The sequence below is a fragment of the Suncus etruscus genome, chromosome 4 (assembly GCF_024139225.1).
Source record: "Suncus etruscus isolate mSunEtr1 chromosome 4, mSunEtr1.pri.cur, whole genome shotgun sequence".
Classification (NCBI taxonomy): domain Eukaryota; kingdom Metazoa; phylum Chordata; class Mammalia; order Eulipotyphla; family Soricidae; genus Suncus; species Suncus etruscus.
In genome coordinates, this window is record NC_064851.1 from 17,936,539 (window position 1) to 17,952,133 (window position 15,595).

Here is a 15,595-nt window from a genome sequence, read left to right on the forward strand (position 1 = left end):
AGTTAAGAGACACAGAGTGGCTAAATGGATCAAAAAACTCAATCCAACCTTCTGCTGCCTACAAGAAACGCACCTGAATAGTCAGAACAAACATAGACTCAAAATAAAAGGCTGGAGAAAAATTATCCAAGCAAACAACACCCATAAAAAAGCTGGAGTGGCCATACTAATATCAGATAATGCAAACTTTATACTCAGGAAGGTTGTAAGGGACAAAGATGGACATTTTATATTAATCAAGGGGTACGTAGAGCAGGAAGAATTCACTCTCCTAAACATATATGCACCGAATGAGGGGCCAGCAAAATATTTAATACAACTGTTGACAAATCTGAAAAATAATATCAACAACAACACAATAATTGTGGGGGACCTTAACACGGCTTTGTCAACACTGGACAGGTCAACCAGACTGAAACCCAACAAGAATATACTAGACCTGAGGAGAGAAATGGAAGAAAGAGGCCTAGTGGATATATATAGGACACTCCATCCCCAGAAACCTGGATACACATTCTTTTCCAATGTACATGGGACATTCTCCAGGATAGACTACATGCTGGCACATAAAACATACCTCCATAAGATCAAGAGGATAGAAATTTTGCAGACTACCTTCGCTGACCACAAGGCTCTGAAATTATTTGTGAATTCCAAAGGGATTCAGAAGAAACACTTTAACACCTGGAAGTTAAACAGCCTCATGCTCAATAACCAGTGGGTCCGAGATGAAATCAAGGAGGAAATAAAAAGGTTCCTGGAAACAAATGACAATAAAGACACAAACTCTCAGAACTTATGGGACACAGCAAAAGCAGTACTGAGAGGAAAATTTATAGCTTTGCAAGCACACATCAGGAAGGAAGAAGGAGCTTACCTGAGTAGCTTAATGACACAGCTAATAGAACTAGAAAATGCTCAACAAAAGGACCCAAGAATAGGAAGACAGAAGGAAATAACAAAGCTGAGAGCAGAAATCAACGAAGTGGAAACTCAAAAAACAATCCGAAAGATCAACGAAAGCAAAAGTTGGTTCATTGAAAAAATAAACAAGATTGATAGACCACTGGCAAACCTAACAAAGAAAGAGAGAGAGAGAAACTTGATAACTCATATCAGGAATGAAAAAGGAGAGATCACTACTGATATGACAGAGGTTCAAAGGGTAATCAGAAACTACTTTGAAAAACTCTACGCCACTAAAAATGAGAACCTGGAAGAAATGGATAAATTCTTGGACTCTTATAATCTTCCACGGTTGAAGGAAGAGGATGTAGCATATCTAAACACCCCCATCACCATTGATGAAATTAAAACAGTAATCAAATGTCTGCCGAAAAACAAAAGCCCAGGTCCAGATGGATTCACTAATGAATTCTATCAAACTTTCCAAGAGGAACTACTGCCAATCTTGGCAAGACTCTTTCATGAAATTGAACAAACAGAAACACTCCCAAATAGCTTTTATGAAGCCAACATCACCTTGATACCTAAACCAGACAGAGACGCTACCAAAAAAGAAAATTACAGACCAATATCACTGATGAATGCAGATGCAAAGATCCTCAACAAAATCCTGGCAAATAGGATTCAATGCCTCGTTAAGAAGATCATCCACTACGATCAAGTAGGTTTCATCCCAGGAATGCAAGGCTGGTTTAACATCCGTAAATCTATCAACATAATACACAACATCAATAACAAGAAAAATAAAAACCACATGATCATATCAATAGATGCAGAGAAAGCATTTGATAAGGTCCAACACCCATTCTTGATCAAAACTCTCAGCAAGATGGGAATGGAGGGAACCTTTCTCAATATAGTGAAGGCCATCTACCACAAGCCAGTGGCAAATATTATCCTCAATGGAGAAAAACTGAAAGCCTTCCCTCTAAATTCTGGCACAAGACAAGGCTGTCCTCTCTCACCACTCCTATTCAACATAGCACTGGAAGTACTTGCTATAGCGATTAGGCAAGAAAAGGATATCAAGGGAATCCAGATAGGAAAGGAAGAAGTCAAGCTCTCACTGTTTGCAGATGACATGATACTCTACTTAGAAAACCCTAAAGACTCTATCAAAAAGCTTCTAGAAACAATAGACTCATATAGCAAGGTGGCAGGCTACAAAATTAACACACAAAAATCAATGGCCTTTCTATATACCAATAGTAATAAGGATGAAATGGACATTAAGAAAACAACCCCATTCACAATAGTGCCACACAAACTCAAATATCTTGGAATCAACTTGACTAAATATGTGAAGGACCTATACAAAGAAAACTATAAAACTCTGCTCCAAGAAATAAGAGAGGACACACGGAAATGGAAACGCATACCCTGCTCATGGATTGGCAGGATTAACATCATCAAAATGTCAATACTCCCCAAGGCATTATACAGATTTAATGCCATCCCTCTAAAGATACCCATGACATTCTTCAAAGAAGTGGATCAGACACTTTTGAAATTCATTTGGAACAATAAACACCCTCGAATAGCTAAAGCAATCATTGGGAAAAAGAATATGGAGGAATTACTTTTCCCAACTTTAAACTGTACTACAAAGCAACAGTTATCAAAACAGCATGGTATTGGAATAAGGATAGGTCCTCAGATCAGTGGAATAGGCTTGAATACTCAGAAAATGTTCCCCAGAGATACAACCATCTAATTTTTGATAAAGGAGCAGGAAATCCTAAATGGAGCAGGGAAAGCCTCTTCAACAAGTGGTGTTGGCACAATTGGATAGCCACTTGCAAAAAATTAAACTTAGACCCCCAGCTAACATCATGTACAAAGGTAAAATCCAAATGGATTAAAGACCTCGATATCAGCCCCAAAACCATAAGATATATAGAACAGCACATAGGCAAAACACTCCAGGACATTACAGGCATCTTCAAGGAGGAAACTGCACTCTCCAAGCAAGTGAAAGCAGAGATTAACAGATGGGAATATATTAAGCTGAGAAGCTTCTGCACCTCAAAGGAAATAGTGCCCAGGATACAAGAGCCACCCACTGAATGGGAGAAACTATTCACCCAATACCCATCAGATAAGGGGCTAATCTCCAAAATATACAAGGCACTGACAGAACTCTACAAGAAAAAAACATCTAACCCCATCAAAAAATGGGGAGAAGAAATGAACAGACACTTTGACAAAGAAGAAATACACATGGCCAAAAGACACATGAAAAAATGTTCCACATCACTAATCATCAGGGAGATGCAAATCAAAACAACGATGAGATACCACCTCACACCCCAGAGAATGGCACACATCACAAAGAATGAGAATAAACAGTGTTGGCGGGGATGTGGAGAGAAAGGAACTCTTATCCACTGCTGGTGGGAATGCTGTCTAGTTCAACCTTTATGGAAAGCGATATGGAGATTCCTCCAAAAACTGGAAATCGAGCTCCCATACGATCCAGCTATACCACTCCTAGGAATATACCCTAGGAACACAAAAATACAATACAAAAACCCCTTCCTTACACCTATATTCATTGCAGCTCTATTTACCATAGCAAGACTCTGGAAACAACCAAGATGCCCTTCAACAGACGAATGGCTAAAGAAACTGTGGTACATATACACAATGGAATATTATGCAGCTGTCAGGAGAGATGAAGTCATGAAATTTTCCTATACATGGATGTACATGGAATCTATTATGCTGAGTGAAATAAGTCAGAGAGAGAGAGAAAAACGCAGAATGGTCTCACTCATCTATGGGTTTTAAGAAAAATGAAAGACACCCTTGTAATAATAATTTTCAGACACAAAAGAGAAAAGAGTTGGAAGTTCCAGCTCACCTCAGGAAGCTCACCACAAAGAGTGATGAGTTTAGTTAGAGAAATAACTACATTTTGAACTGTCCTAATATTGAGAATGTACGAGGGAAATGTAGAGCCTGTTTAGGGTACAGGCAGGGGTTGGGTGGGGAGGAGGGAGATTTGGGACTTGGGTGATGGGAATGTTGCACTGGTGATGGGTGGTGTTCCTTTTATGACTGAAACCCAAACACAATCATGTATGTAATCAAGGTGTTTAAATAAAAAAAATATGCAAAAAAAAAATAAATAAATAAAATAAAAAAAAAAAAAAGAAAAAATAAATTCCTCTCTCAGTCCAGTTCCTACTTTCTGGGCTTTAATTGGAATAAAGTGTCCCAGATATGACAAACCAAGAATCTGCACCTTGAGTTTTCCATAATAAAATTACTGTAAAGGTCATAGAAGAGTGTTACTTCTTATTATTAATCAAAGATATGCAAAATTAAAAAATTTAGTCTACTTTCAACCTACCAGAGTAAGGAAAATTATGAAAAGGAGTAATCTCAAAACAGAAATGCTGCAATGGAATGGTTAGAAGTTTGTTATAGAACCCTCTGAAAAGCAAAGTCTTTTATATAATTGGCTTTAATATAATTCAACCTACTTTTTCTATACCTAGAAACTTGTTTTAAAGAAATAGTTCAGGGGATTGGCAATGAATCAGGCAAAAGTGCCTGCACAGCAGACCTGAGGCCAGGGGGTTCAGTTCCCAGAGTCACTGGATGTGCTAAGCTCAATCCTGAGCTCGACTATGTGGGCAGAGTTTGAGATATTCAGTGTATAAACACCCTAACTACAGTATGAGCTCACAATCACCATCAGAAGAGAAAAAGAAAGAGAGAGAAAAAGGAAGAGAGAAATAAAAAGAAAGAATGAATGAATGAATGAAAAAGAAAGAGAAAGGAAGAAAGGAAGGAGAAAAGAAAGGAAGGAAATAGGGAGAAAAAAGAGAAAAGAATGGAAGAGAGAAAGGAAGAAAGAAAGGAGGGAGAAATGAAAGGAATTAAAGAGGGAGGAAGAGAAAGAAAATAAAGGAAGAAAGAGAGAAAGGAGAACGGAAGGAAGAGAGAAAGGAAGGAAAAAAGGAAGAGCATTTAAAATTGTAAAAAGAGAACAAGATTTTATCTTTTACTTCCACGGAGAAAAAAACCTGGAAGACATAAAATGTTCCATAAAAGGGAATAGTTTAATAAATCTCAGTATATCAATATGTTGAACTATTACTCATTCTGAAAATAATGATGAAAGCTGTAGAAACTTGGAAAAAGATTCTAAAACTGTTTTTGTTGGAAATACAAATGTTAAAAATATGTGTGTGTGCTGAGTGTCAATAAAGTGATGAGAAATGTAATTTCTATGAATGAAACAATCTATGCCCAAATATTAACAATCCATATCTATGACTGGGTTGTGGACAGATTGTAGACAGTTTCTTTTCCTTTTTAATTTCTTTTTTTCGAAGATTTCCATAAAAAAAAATCAAGTATTTGGGATCTGTAGTGTTATAGATTCTATGAATGAGCCTGAAAAATTAGTTTATGATGATGATGGTTCATGTTATGGGGTACTATTTCCTTTAATATTATTTTTACAATAAAACAATTGCTTTAGGGACCGATGAGGTGGCACTAGAGGTAAGGTATCTGCCTTGCAAGCACTAGCCAAGAAAGGACAGCGGTTCAATTCCCCGGCGACCCATATAGCCCCCCAAGCCAGGGGCAATTTCTGAGTGCTTAGCCAGGAGTAACCCCTGAGCATCAAACGGGTGTGCCCCCCCCAAAAAAAACAATTGCTTTAAAAATAATGGACCAGGGCCAGAGAAATAGCACAGTGGTAGGGCGTTTGCCTTACATGGAGAAGGACAGTAGTTAGAATCCTGGCATCCCATATGGTCCCCCGAACCTTCCAGGGGCAATTTCTGAGCCTGTAGCCAGGAGTAACCCCTGACCGCTGCCAAGTGTGACCCCAAAACAAAAATAAATAAATAAATAAATAAATAAATAACGAACCATTGTTTACGGCCCGTGGGCCACATATTGTATTTATTCCCATTTTGTTTCTTCACTTCTAAATATGATATATGCAGTGTGCATAGAAATTTGTTCATAATTTTTGTTTTTACTATAATCTGGTCCTCCAACAGTCTGAAGGACAGTGAACTGGCCCCCTGTTTAAAAAGTTTGAGGACCCCTGAAGATGGTTCTTTCTCATGACCCCTGCCCTCCTATCTCACTCATCTCTTAGAAGTAACAATTTTCATTTGACTTCTATCTTTCATACTCACTGAATTCAGCCTGCTGGCCAGAGTGCTGATGGAAACACATGTCAAGCGTATATCTGCTCCAGCACCTTGCAGTGGTCCCCCATTGACCCAGCTACACAGAGGTCTCATTTCTGAATGATTTTACCTCTACCTTGCTCCATCTATATTGGGTGTTGGTCTTCTAACAGGCTAGATATTCTCCCTCCTTGCACCCTCTCTCCCAAAAACATGCTTCCCCAACATAACACACACTGACTCTCAACTTGTTTTAAGTTCTCCATTCAGGGGCTTCTTGGTGAATAGTCCACCTTGGCCATGCATGTCAGAACCCTTCTTTCTCCTCCAGCACCATGCAGACAACCCCAGGATCTCATTCCTGCTCTGATCTTGTCTTCTATCCATGCAGCTCTTCTTTCATACTTTCATTCATTTATCACATAATTGTTTCTCTTCTTCTCCCCACTTTAGACTCCATAAAGGCAAGAATTAAGTTCTTCTCTATTAATGGTGTCCCTGGCATATGGCACTGAAGAGTATTTGTTGAATGAATGTATTATCCATGATTTGAATTAAAAGGGGTGGGGGGTCTGCTAGGAATCATTGAAAAAGAAACGAGTGAGCAGAGGCCCAGGTCTGGATTTGGGAACCCTTTAGAGAGTCAGAATACAAAGTCTCTGATGCCTGGGGCCTGTATTCTGAGCTGGCTGAGGAATTGGTAACAGATGGGGAGTCAGATGGGACAGCCTGGTGCTTCCCAGCTCACAATGGGGCTGCCATTTCCCTGAGTTTGCTACTAGTAGTTCTCTGGCCATTATTGTGAACAATGGCTAGAGAACTGACCCAGGCCAACTGTTGTCACCAACCAGAGGAGACTAGCGAGCTCTTCCTCTCTGTCCAAGAGAGCTGATTTCAGAGATGGTCACTGAAAGAATCAAAGCCCTGACTAAATCATCTCCTCGCTATAAAGAACAGGTGAACATGAATAGTATAGAATTAAAAGCTTGGTAAATCAGGCCAATGGACAGTAGCTTTGCTTGCTCTCTCAAAAAGATGGCTTGCTTTGCATATATATGGTTACTGGAATTCAAACCCCAGCACCATATATGCTCCCATGAGCACCACCAGGGGTCACTCTTGAACACAGGTATATTCCCCAATTCCTCCTCCCTAAAGAAACCAAAATAAAACTCAAGAAGAAATTCATCACTAATCAGTTGCTGGATTTAAGTATATGGAATAAAGGGAGGCCAGAGAGAAAGTAGGGGGTGGGGGAAATAGAGACAATGTGATTTGCTTTAGAACAAGGATTGCTTATTAAGTTATCTTGATTTACATGAAAAGTTAAATTGATAATCCATTTTGTTTAACCTAGCCATTAAATAAAATTTGACCTTTTATTTTCTCTTTATTTATTCCTCCCTTCCTTCTCATTATTTCTTCCTAAATTCTCTTTTTTTCTTACTTTCTTTCTTCTTTTTTCCCTCTTTTCTTTCTCCTTTATCTCTTTTCTTTTTTTTGTTTTGTGGGTCACACCCAGAAGTACTGAGACTATTTCTTGTTCTGTGCTCAGGAGGGACCCCTGGTAGAGTTCAAGGGCCAATTAACCCACTGTATTATCTCTCTGACTTAAAATTGTGACATTTTAAGTTTTATCTCTTTTTATTAAAAGCAGTCAATACTTGTGGTGAAGGGTTAAGCCCCCATTTTGTTCAAAAACATTTGTGTTTCCTGCCTCTGGACATTGCTGTTGGGCAGTACTTTCCCCAGCTTTGAGAGGCTTATGTTATGGCTGTTGTGTGAGATTGATGATTGGCTGCTTGTTTTTGCAGAAAAAGTTCCCTATGTCACTATGGTGACATAATCAAGTTAAGTCTTGGGTCCATCTCAATTCATTAAAAATATCCTGCCTTTTTTCCCTTTAAGAAAAGTTACTGTGTGCTCAGGATCCGAACATGTCCTGAGAACTATGGCCACTAGCCTGACCCAAGCCTCAGCCTAGTCTCTATCCCCTGGATACTGTCAACCTCCCACAGTTGAGTAGCCCATCTCTCTCCCAGGCATCCCAAACTACTCTCTATTAGATGGCAGAGGGCACCTGTGAGGAGGTCCATCAGAATGAGGTCTAATGGGGCCCAAGGGCAGGTATTACATCAGTTGCTCAAACTCTTGGTCAGAATAGATCTAAATGTGTCCAGAAATAGCTTCAGAGATTTGTTCTTGCTCACGATTGCTCAGGAGTGTTTCTGCTCCTAAAGCTTTGAAGGTAGAGGGACACAGAGGGACATCAGGACAGACTGGTGGAAGCTGCATTGATCAAGAAAGAAAAATGTGGGCCCAGAGAGATAGCACAGCGGTGTTTGCCTTGCAAGCAGCCAATCCAGGACCAAAGGTGGTTGGTTTGAATCCAGGTGTCCCATATGGTCCCCCGCGCCTGCCAGGAGCTATTTCTGACCAGACAGCCAGGAGTAACCCCTGAGCACCGGCGGGTGTGGCCCCAAAACCAAAATAATAATAATAATTAATAATAATAATAATTAAAAATTAAAAAAAGAAAGGAAAATGTAATATTGCCAGAGTAGACCCCAAATGAAACTTTCTTTTGTGCCACTGAAATACCTCGTCTGCTCCACTTAGATTGCTAACTTGCCTGCATGGTCCCAGCCTTCTTGTCTTGTCTTATGAGTTTTGATTGGTTCTGGTTTGGGGTGAGGGTAAATAGAGGAGAGTTTTGTCTTGGCTTGGGACCACACCCAGTGATGCTCATGCCTTAATTCTGGCTCTGTGCTCAGAGATCCTTCCTGCAAGTGCTTGGGGGATTATATAAATGCCAACGAACTAATTCAGGTGAGCCAAATGCAAGGCAAACACCTTAGTCTCTGAATTTCAAGCTCCTAGGGGCTTGTTCTAGATTGTGGTGTGGCCCTTTAGGGGATTAAAAAATAGCTAGATTTTCAAACGCATGTAAAAATAAAATAAATTCATTTTCTCTGCAATGATTTAAAAAGAAAAGAAGCCCCTCTTGCCATTAAACATACTCATCTAAAATAAGCCCCAAATAATAAAAACTGGTCACCCTTTTATCTCAACTTATTATGAAGACTTTTAAAAAAGTGTGTAAAGAGAAACGTGATTTTTGCCCCCCCCCTGGGGCCATGTAACTTTGTTTAATATTAGAAACCCATTTAAAATGGCAGATAAGAGAAACGGTAAGAAAGTTGAGAACCTGTTCTGCCTATTTCTGTAATCCCAGATAGCAGTAGCGAGCAGTTACTGGTTGTTAAGGTTTCTAATTAGAACAGACAGAGCTGGTCTGAGGCTGTCTGTGAAGTATTTTTTTTCAGGTGCTCTGAGTGATTCTGGCCCACAGACCAACTCACACTGGGCTGTCCTGGTTTGATAGCTGTTGGCTGAGTCCCCAAGTGTATTCAAGGCACAGACTGCTGTGTTAAACCACCTGCCATCTGTTGGTGAAAATTTTTTAGATTCTCCATGATGAATCACTTATTTCTCCTGCTGTTCCGTCTGTTATTGGGACAGATTCACCTATAGTACTCTATCAGGAGGATATGCTGGAATGAGTCAGGAAGCTTTGCTGTGTGTGAAGTTAATATCTTAAGGACTCATCTTCCTGGCACCATCTCTACAAAAGATGGTGAGAAAACAACATTGTGATCTAGCCTAAGTCTCCTATCGGTATCTTTATGATAATGCCACAACCACTGACACCTGTTGGATTTGATTTGAGAGGCCACCAGGAGGTCCCACATTTTATTGCCAACACTTTTCGGTTTCAAGACCAGTATTTGCCCCCATTAGTGGCTCGAGGTAGGTCCTTAATGACTGCTGGTTAAATGCTGACTGAGGTCTGAACCCTAAAAGGGATAAGCCAACATTATCTAGCCCACCAAAACTAGAGTGCTAGTCCTAGTTTAGCTCGCCAGTCCAAGGAAGCGAACTGACCTAACCATCAAAAACTGCTATTTTGGGTTGAGTACTGAATCTGGCTAACCTCAACAGAAGAGCAGGTACCATTAATACTTAGGAGAAATTTGGGACTCTCTCCCCCAGAGTCATCAACTAAAAGTGGAAGTTAGGGGGAGAGTGGGCAGGGAGTGGTTTGGGTAAGAGGGCTCAGACCCTGTGGCAGTGACAAGTAATCATCCAAAAAAGGAACTGGAGGCTCATCTCAGGTGTCATAGAGCCTCTGTCCATCAGTGTGTGACATTGCTAGACCTGAACAGAGGATGCTTTTCTCCACCAACTCGGCTCCACACACATCAGATTTTATTGAAGGTGTCATCATCTTTTATCCTGAAGGAAAATGCAAAACCAGCTGATTATGATGGTTCGAATCTCGTTTTATTGACACAACTCTAAAATAGCTATCATCTTTTGATGCTGCTTGCCCTTCATTATTTTTCATTCCCAATTCTATGCTGAAAGCAAGGAGAAAAACCCCAAGTGCAAAAGAGTACCCAATTCCTTTAAGCACTGTCCCATTTCACTTATGTCCCACAAAGACTGCCTGTCTGGAGAAATGAGCAGGTCCTGGGTGTGTAGAATTTTAGTCTTACCACAAAGTGGTGTGATTTGATGGGAGACTCTTTCCCCAACCTCCTAGATCAGGGTTCTGGGCTGGGATTCTGGACAAGAAAGGAGATGCCTTCCTGTGAAGACCAGCTACACCTGCCAATCTTCTTGGCCACATCTGAGAAAGGTGGCCAGTTGTGTGACTTGCCCTAGTTAGAAAAGTGTTATGAAATGCCAGTAAAACCTTTAGAAACAAAAAACTGTTGTAGAATGGGCTGGGTGGTGTGGGACATGGTGAGAACAAGGCATGCCTGAATTAATTGAATCACTAGGGTGATAATCTCCACAACTAAGTACTGATCTGCTGCAAGTAACATTTCCTACACCTTCCTTATGTATACACCAGGGGCATTCGTCACTGAGAGAGCAGTCCTGTCATGCTGCTAGAACTCCTGTTGCCATGGAGTACCTAGTACCCATGTACCTAGGTGCTGTTCAACACTCAGGATTTAATAGTGGTCAATCTCTGACTCTAAAGGGAGATTTAATCATAAAGGGGGTCCGGATGATATTGGAGGAGGGGAGTCTCATTTAAATTGCAACGCAAGAAAACTTTGGCAAACTGCACAGAACACCATTTAATTTTTGGAAAAACCAGCCTTTGTAGCCTCTGACATGGCTGTGACTGTACTGTCAGCCAATCAGCCAGTCCTCAGTCTTCACACCACAGGCCACCTTCCCCACCTTCCATAAAGCAATATAACCCCAAGTCCATCCAGTCAGGGTGGCCAGTGTTTTTTGTGAGGGCTCTCAAAGGGCGGAGGGTGTTGAACCAGGCTTCAAAACAAGGTATCTATGCCCAGATAAGCTTGGTGCTCTTCAGAACAATTTAGGGTTGTATGGCTTAGAATCAAAAGATTTCATTACTGATAGAAGCAAAGGAAATCAGCTCGCACTGGCTTTCCTCAGCTGAGGCAGGATTTTGCACACATCTGCCGGAAGTTGTGACCTGACTGGTATTTATCGAGAAGTAGTAAAAAGGGCTTGCCAGCTCTCAGTGGCTTGGGAAATGCTGGGCAAGGGGTGGTGGTGGGTTGCTTTCATCTGAGCAGAGGCTTATTCTTTTTTCTGAAGACACTCCTGGTATGCAGAGACACCCCCCCCCCCCCATAAAAACCATAACCACTCCAGCCCACAAGGGAGCGGCCTTCTAGTCAGAAACCAGTGACTGTTTCAGAAAGACACTCTTACAAGAAATGCAAGATCCAGGTATGGGTTTCCCAAACCCTGGTGATCTACCAGACCAGAAGTCTCTCTACAAAGTGTTTCATCCTTCACCAGCCGCCATGACAAGCCACCTGCCTTGTTCATTGTGAAGTTCATTGTGAAGATAAGCAGGGACCCAGACTCTGCAAAGGAGACAGTACAGCCAGGCTAATACAGAACCTCTGAGCCACTGCAGTTGTGGGAGGGGGAGAGGGAAGAGACTTATACATCTTGGAAGGGGCTCTTCTATACTCCCCTGTGCACGTAAGAAATGTCAATTCTCCAATAAGGAGTTCTGAAGGGAGAATCCCATGAATTATGGGAGCACCTGGTTCATGTGGCACTTGTAGCTCAGCTGCTTGGGGTGGGGGTGGGGGAAGGTGGCACCTCATTGTAGCTCTCTGTCAGAGACTGAAGACCCCATTCAGGGTAGAGGATTCAGGGTCGCCCCTCCCTGTGCTGCTGTGAGATGCTCAACACCGACTTGTGGAGGATTCTGCACTCTTGCAGGGACTTGGTGAGGTCTGAGAAGCACTTCCTGGGCATCTCTAGGGTCACAAAGCTGCAATGTTGGTAGGTAGTTTGATTCCTGTGTTCGGCCACAGCCAGCACCGTCTGCAAGTTATCAGTGGGCCGGAAGTGTCGGACAAATCTTCGGCCAGATGGTGATCGGATGGCGAGAAGCAGTCTCGGCTCACAATCTGAGGGTTCCTCCAGATCCCCAATCTGTTTCTGGGATTGGGGATCAGATTTCCTTCCCAGGGAATAATTTCCTTGAGCCCCAGGGTCTTCTTCACTTGTTTTCACAGTGCCAGCCTTATGGTAGTCAGCCTGCAGGCTGTCCAGTTGCAGCAATCCGGCCTTTTTTGCTATGATTTCCACCTGCCTCTCCTCTGGGATCCTCCTGTTGATGGACGGAAGAACTGGGTACCGATTGAGGGAGGAGGAAGTCCCAAGAGGTACCTGCTGCAGCAGCTCAGGGATCTCATCAGAAGTTCCCTGAGGCAAAGATTTGGGGGTACAGGTTCTGGGCTTCTGATTGTTCAATGTCGGCTCAGAGGGAATGGCTGAGGGTGGAGGAGGTGGGGAGTCATGAGTGCTAGGTCCTGAACTGGGAGGCCTATGCAAGCTTGGCCGAGTTCGTCCCTTGGCAGACTTAGGCCTTATGACATGCATGTTTCGAGAGTTTGGTTCCCAGATGTAGCTATCAGCTGCACTGAGGACAACAGAGCTGTGATCAGCGGGGGCTCTGTTTGCAGGGACTTCTGTGGCCATTGCTTCTTAAGACCCCTAGGAGGCATGAGAAAAGAGAGGAGCCGTGTTAAACTTCCTGGGATTCCTAGGTCTGAGTCCTTACCCCGCAAGCACAAGGAACAACACCAACCAGACCTTGGGATGGGGGACATCCTCCTTGGATTCCTGGCATCTGGAAAAGCAAGGCATTCATTCATTTCAGGAATCTGAAATATTTCAGTGCATCAGCAGTAAGGAACACAAACAAACATTTATTCGTTTCAGGAACCTAGAATATATCAGTAAACCAAAGTTCTTGTAACTTATATTATTATAGTGAGGAAAGACACATGTTAATTCAGAAAGTAAATGGTCTTTTCTAAGAATATTAATCACTCTGAGTCAATGAAATAAAGTCTCACACCAGAAGAGTGTCTGGGTGGAAGAGCTGAAAAGCTGAGAACTGGAATTTGCCATGTGATAATCTAGAGTAGAGAGTGATTTTTCCTTGAAATATTTTACAAAATTATATGCCATGGGTTCTCTGTTCAAGCTACTCAACCCTGCCATTAAAGCACAAAATCAGCCTTGGTTCATATGAAAATATAACATTGTTATTGTGTTATAATAAATCTTTGTTAGAAAGACAAAAATGGACCTGCTTTGGACTGTTTCCCTTCTCAGATCCCAAACCTTGATCAGAGTGGTACTAGGGCAATTGTGTAGATGAAGAAAATACATGGAAAAGTCCTGAGGCAGGGAATACTTGGGTACTTTCCACCAGAATACAGGGTTCTATCAGGGGATTGTCCTGGGCCATCTCACACATATTGGACAAAGACAGTACCCGGTCCTTGGGCAGCAGTGATCTGGATTTGGTGAGCCTATAGCTGCCTGTACTCTCAGGACCCCAAATCATCCTTTTCAAGTCAGCTGGTAGGACCCCAGACACAACCCCTTGCAGCAGCGCTGGGGATCCCCACAGCTTCCCCTCAAGACCTGTAGGCACTCAGAGATAGACACATATTTCCTTATGTCTCACAAACTTGTGTGTCCAGGATTGGGATTTGGAGGCTTTCTGCCTTCCATCCATGTAGGTGAAAGCTACCAGATACACCTCAAGAGTAAAGGAATAATGGGTGTGTCTGTTATGAAATAGAGCTTCACTTACAGACCCCCAAAATTTTAAAGTATCATCTTTATTTAAACACCATGATTACAAACATGATTGTAGTTGAGTTTCAGTCATAAAAAAGGACACGCCCCCCTTCACCAGTGCAAAATACACATCACCAATGCCCCCATCTCCCCCCTCACCAGATTATATTCGAGACAGGCTTTCTACTTCCTTTACTCATTGACATTATTATGATAGTTCTCAGTGTGGTTATTTCTCTAACTGCACTCACCACTCTTTGTGGTGAGCTTCATATTGTGAGCAGGTCCTTCTGGCCTTCATCTCTGGGAATTATTTCAATAATATCTTTTATTTTTCTTTTTTAGTTTCAGGGGTTTTTGTTTGTTTGTTTTTTGGGCCACACTCAGTGACGCTCAGGGGTTACTCCTGGCTATGTGCTCAGAAATCGCTCCTGGCTTGGGGGTCCATATGGGACACCAGGGGATCCAACTGTTCTCCGTCCTAGGCTAGCGCATGCAAGGCAGACGCCTTACGGTTCGTGCCACCACTCTGGCCCCTCTTTTATTTTTCTTAAAACCCAGAGATGAGTGAGACTATACTCTGTATGTGGCTCTCTCTGACTTACTTAACTCAGCATAATAGATTCCATGTACATCCATGTATAAGAAAATTTTATGCCTCCATCTATCCTAATAGCTGCATAATATTCCATTGTGTATATGTAATACCACTTTCTTTAGCCATTCATCTGTTGAAGAGCATCTTGATTGTTTCCAGATTCTAGCTGTTGTAAATAGCGCTGCAATGAAAATAGGTGTGAGGAAAAGATTTTTGTATTGCGTTTTTGTGTTCCTAGGAGTGGTATAGCTGAAGACCCCGAATTTTTAATGTCATCTGATTTTGTCATGACACAAAATAGAGTTCTTTGTTGTCTCCTCTACCTCCATCCCAATCATTTAAAAATATAAAAATGAGTCTTAGTTGTCCAGCCATACCAAAATGGGAGTTGGATTGGATCTCAGAGAAGGCCTGTGGAACTTGATTGACGAAACTGTCCCAGACTGATGCTAAGGGGACCATTACCAGCACATCTGTCTCTGTTGGTTGTTCCCCTTCTGGCCTACTCTATCCCTGTATCTGCACCTGCAAGTTGAACTCTTGGGTATAGGGCAAACCTGCTGAAGCAAGACTCTGAAGCACAGGCAAGCAGAGCACTGCTTCAAGCAGGTCCAGAACTGCCAGTCCAGGTTTTCTTCCTGTTCATGGGTGTCTCAGTAGTGCCTTCATCACCATGGTCACCACCCCACCTTCTTCT

The 15,595-nt window shown here is 42.0% G+C and overlaps 1 protein-coding gene across 1 annotated transcript; it reads right to left on the reverse strand.

Moving 5' to 3' along the window:
• Positions 1–12,347: 12,347 nt before the first annotated feature.
• UBXN10 (UBX domain protein 10) lies at positions 12,348–13,184 on the reverse strand. The gene has a single exon (XM_049772102.1). It carries the CDS (start codon positions 13,182–13,184, stop codon positions 12,348–12,350), a length of 837 nt encoding a protein of 278 aa, XP_049628059.1.
• Between the last annotated feature and the right edge of the window lie 2,411 nt (positions 13,185–15,595).